Genomic DNA, 4,080 nt, shown 5'->3' on the forward strand with positions numbered 1-4,080 from the left:
TTGCTCAGGCTGGTTTCGAACTCCTGAGCTCAAACAATCCGCCCGCCTCAGCCTCCCAGAGTGCTAGGATTACAGGCGTGAGCCACCGCGCCCGGCCAAAAAAAAAAATTCATTTTTTTATGTATTGTCTTGGTTGCTTTCATGTTACAATGACAGACTCAAGTGGCTATGACAGAGACCACATGGAGCACAAAGCCATACACTGTCTAGCTCTTTATAGAAAAAATTTGCCGACCACTGATCTAAATAGTTATTGTATTTGTCCCTTCTAATCCGTCCCTATTGTCAATGTCCTCATTTTGGTCCCTAATTATTTTTGCTCCATAATATTATATTAACTTCTTACTGGAATCTTTTTCTTTAATTTTTTCCTCTGTCTTGTTTTTCAAGTACTTCCTGAGTGATCTAACATGCAGATTTGGTCATATTTTGTCTCCCTTTGTCTAGAGGATTAAGTTGTAAGCCATCTATTATGGAATGCGGGGCCCTCTACCCCTTCATCTCATCTTCCACCATTATTCTCTTAAGTCCAGCAAAATTGTTAATTTCTAAAATAGATATTAATACCTTTGCACATGCTCTTCCATCTGTCTCTAATACCCTTCCCTAAATTATCTCCTAGTATATACTTTGGTTGATCTTTCACCTCTCAGCTTAAATGCTACTTTCTTTTCAAGGTATTCTTGATGGTTTCTGGCAGACCTATGGTTTCTTTCTCTGCGTTACCACAATTGTAAATAGATATACCCTATGTAAGCATTATTATATACAAACTGTATCATCCGTTTGTGTTATTTCTCTGCTAAATTGTGTCACTCTCCTTTTAATTGTGTTATTTAAGGACAATTGTTATTGTGTCTTTGTATTCCCAGAGGATAACAAATTTGTTGGATAACTAAATGTGAGTTAAAATTAAATTATATTTTAGTATTTTATATGATTATGTTTGTTTACCTAATGTCTTGAATGAAATTAAATTTATTCTTGGGATGTGAACTATATGTAATTATTTTTAATTTTTCTCTCTTTATTAAAGAAAAATAAAATGTACTCCAATACTATCATTTTCTTAAAGGTCAGACTTAATGACGCAGAAAAAAAGTACAAGGATATTCAAGATAAACTAGAAAAGATTAGTGAGGAGACAAATGCCCGAGCACCAGAATGTATGGCATTGAAAGCAGATGTCACTGCTAAGAAAAGGGCCTATAATGAAGCTGAGGTGAGGAAATTTTCTAATCTGGAATATTAAAAGCTCTGTAGCAAATATAAAGACTCTTCATCTAATTTTAAAAGTAAATGTGTTCTATACCTGTGTTAAAATCTCTGTTGCTTTCAGACTTTAAAAAATGTAATGGTTTCAGATGGCCATTTATATATTTTATTTTAAAAATATATTCCTGCACATATTCAGCCTCTGACTTGAAGATGTGGCAGAATTGTACTTGACTAGGATATTTATGTTTTCATTTTAGTAAAGCATGTCTAATTTTTTTGTTAGGTTTTGTATAACCGTTCCCTAAATGAATATAAAGCATTAAAGAAAGATGATGAGCAGCTTTGTAAAAGAATTGAAGAACTTAAAAGGTAGGATAGTTACTTTGCAGTTTTCATGATTACTTCATTTTGTAATAAAGTAATCTAGGTGCAATAGAGTATTTTCTGTATTATTATTAATGGAATTTTATTACATTGGTTTGTGTTTTTTAAATGTTAGGTTTTTCATTTAACATTTTTCACTTTGGATTATTTACTGTTAGTACTGATCAATCTTTGGAACCTGAGCGGTTGGAAAGGCAAAAAAAAATATCTTGGTTAAAGGAACGAGTAAAAGCCTTACAGGATCAAGAAAATTCAGTCAATCAAGAGATTGAACAGTTTCAGCAAGCCATAGAAAAGGACAAAGAAGAATATACCAGAATTAAGTAAGTCGCAACAACCTTAGAATGATTTTTTTCAATTAGTTGAACATCATATAGTTTTGCTCTTTATATGAAGAGAGAATTTTTGTTGTTTTCTCTGCATAAAAAGGGATCTTTTAACACATTAACTGCCATGAGAGTTCTGTTTAACTAACACAAGTTTTGAGCCCAGGGCCTTGTGAAACATAATGTAAGTCACAGGTCTTTTCACCTTAGGAGCCTCGAGAACTATTTTTCAAGTTGCATATAACTCATGCACAGAAAAAAATAAAATATAACAAGTTTTTCATTAAATTAGAAAGGATAGTTTTGTTTTGGAAGTTTTTATTCTGTTTTAATAAAACACCATGGCCCCAAGGAAAAAATTTTTTTTCTAACATGGCACTCAATGTGTTAAAATCACTCTTTAAAAGACTAACACTTGTTGAGTTGAACAATTTCCGGGATTTCTAGTCCATAACTGTTGTGTCACTTTTTTCATGCCAAATTTTGAGGACTTGTGACTTGTAACACAGGTCTCTGGTAACACAATTATTTTCAAATAAAGAATTCTGCTTTAGTTTTTACAGTAGCTAGGTCATTGCTGATATTATATGGGCAAAAGCTGAGTATTTCTATATAACCGTATCACATATCTGTCCTGTTTATCTATTTTTGTTTTTCAGAAGGGAAGAATTAGATGTGAAGGATGCATTGAACTATAATCAGAGGCAACTGAAAGAATTAAAAGATAGTAAAACTGATCGACTAAAAAGATTTGGCCCTCATGTTCCAGCTCTCCTTGAAGCAATAGATGATGCTTATAGACGAGGACATTTTACCTATAAACCTGTAGGCCCTTTAGGTATTTGTCATGATTTAATGAGGATATAATAAACATTAGAAATAAGTTTATTTTCAAAAAAGGGTCTGTTGAATCTAGTTTTAAACTCTATTATCAAAGACCTATATAGTTACATGTGAATTGTAATTGTACATATTTTAAAAAATAAAGTAATAAAATCATGTTAAATTTTGTAGCTTTTATTTTGTATTTTTAAAGCATAAAATAGCTAAAAGAAAGAGAACTGAGGAAAAGGAAACATAATTATAGAGTTGAATAATCTGGTTCTTATTTTTCTCCTGAGTGAATAAATGAATGAACTAACTTGAATATGATTGATTAATCAGAAAATCCGGTATCATCAAGATATAGTCAAAAGAACACTCTCTGGAATTTTTGTAAGCTCTGTAAAATGGCTTTCTTAGTTTCTGTTTAGGTCAGACAACATGATTTGTAAGTTCTCTTCCAGCTGTAAAATCTATGTTTATTTAATTATTCCCATATATTTATGGTATTTTAAAAGATACTCTTAGTTTCTCCTTGGGAATTATCTCTAATTCTGTACATTGTTAAGTGAAAAGGATGCTATAATATAAATATGTCTTGTTAGTAAAGTATTACATTTAAGTATTGTAGTGATGGCTCTTTATTTAAATGATATGCACCTTTACAACAGGATCTATTTCAGTGAATGAGGCTTTTTTCCCCATCCCTAAATCTAAAATCTCAATATTAGCCAGTTTTACAGAAAATAATAAAGAATCTGTAAATCTTTTGACTTGATTTTCAAAGCACCATTGAGAGGCTGGAATGATATAAACTTAGATAGAAAAGCCACTGTTGATTTACATTAGAAATGGGACAATTTTTTTCACAGGATTTTGTGGATTTTCTCTTTAGTGTATCCAATGGGTATGTGGGGATTTCCTATTCAGTTAAAATAAGATCTCTAATATCATTTAAACTACTTTACATGAAAATATTTTAAGTCATTTATGAAATATAATAAAAAGATAGTTATTACTATTTCAAAATAAGTATTTATGAGCCCTTCTATAATTTTCTCCAACTTTTAGGAGCTTGCATTCATCTTCGGGACCCTGAGCTTGCTTTGGCTATTGAATCTTGCTTGAAGGGACTTCTACAAGCCTATTGTTGCCATAATCATGCTGATGAAAGAGTCCTTCAGGCACTGATGAAACAGTTTTATTTACCTGGGACCTCACGGCCACAGATCATAGTTTCTGAATTTCGGAATGAGATGTATGATGTAAGACACAGGTAAAGCATCAGTAATTAAACTGTTTCTAGTTTTGCTTAATCATGTGCAAGATT

General features: G+C 31.7%; 1 protein-coding gene across 1 annotated transcript in view; it reads left to right on the forward strand.

Moving 5' to 3' along the window:
* Positions 1 to 4,080, forward strand: part of LOC105817416 (structural maintenance of chromosomes protein 6) — a 59,445-nt gene that overhangs the window by 40,699 nt on the left and 14,666 nt on the right. The window contains exons 11-15 of the mRNA XM_012653102.1: positions 1,076 to 1,222; positions 1,502 to 1,587; positions 1,761 to 1,925; positions 2,588 to 2,766; positions 3,822 to 4,026. Coding sequence (XP_012508556.1) covers positions 1,076 to 1,222; positions 1,502 to 1,587; positions 1,761 to 1,925; positions 2,588 to 2,766; positions 3,822 to 4,026 — 782 coding nt within the window. The remainder of the gene's footprint in view (positions 1 to 1,075; positions 1,223 to 1,501; positions 1,588 to 1,760; positions 1,926 to 2,587; positions 2,767 to 3,821; positions 4,027 to 4,080) is intronic.

Source organism: Propithecus coquereli, unplaced genomic scaffold (genome assembly GCF_000956105.1).
Source record: "Propithecus coquereli isolate 6110/MARCELLA unplaced genomic scaffold, Pcoq_1.0 Scaffold41, whole genome shotgun sequence".
Lineage (NCBI taxonomy): Eukaryota > Metazoa > Chordata > Mammalia > Primates > Indriidae > Propithecus > Propithecus coquereli.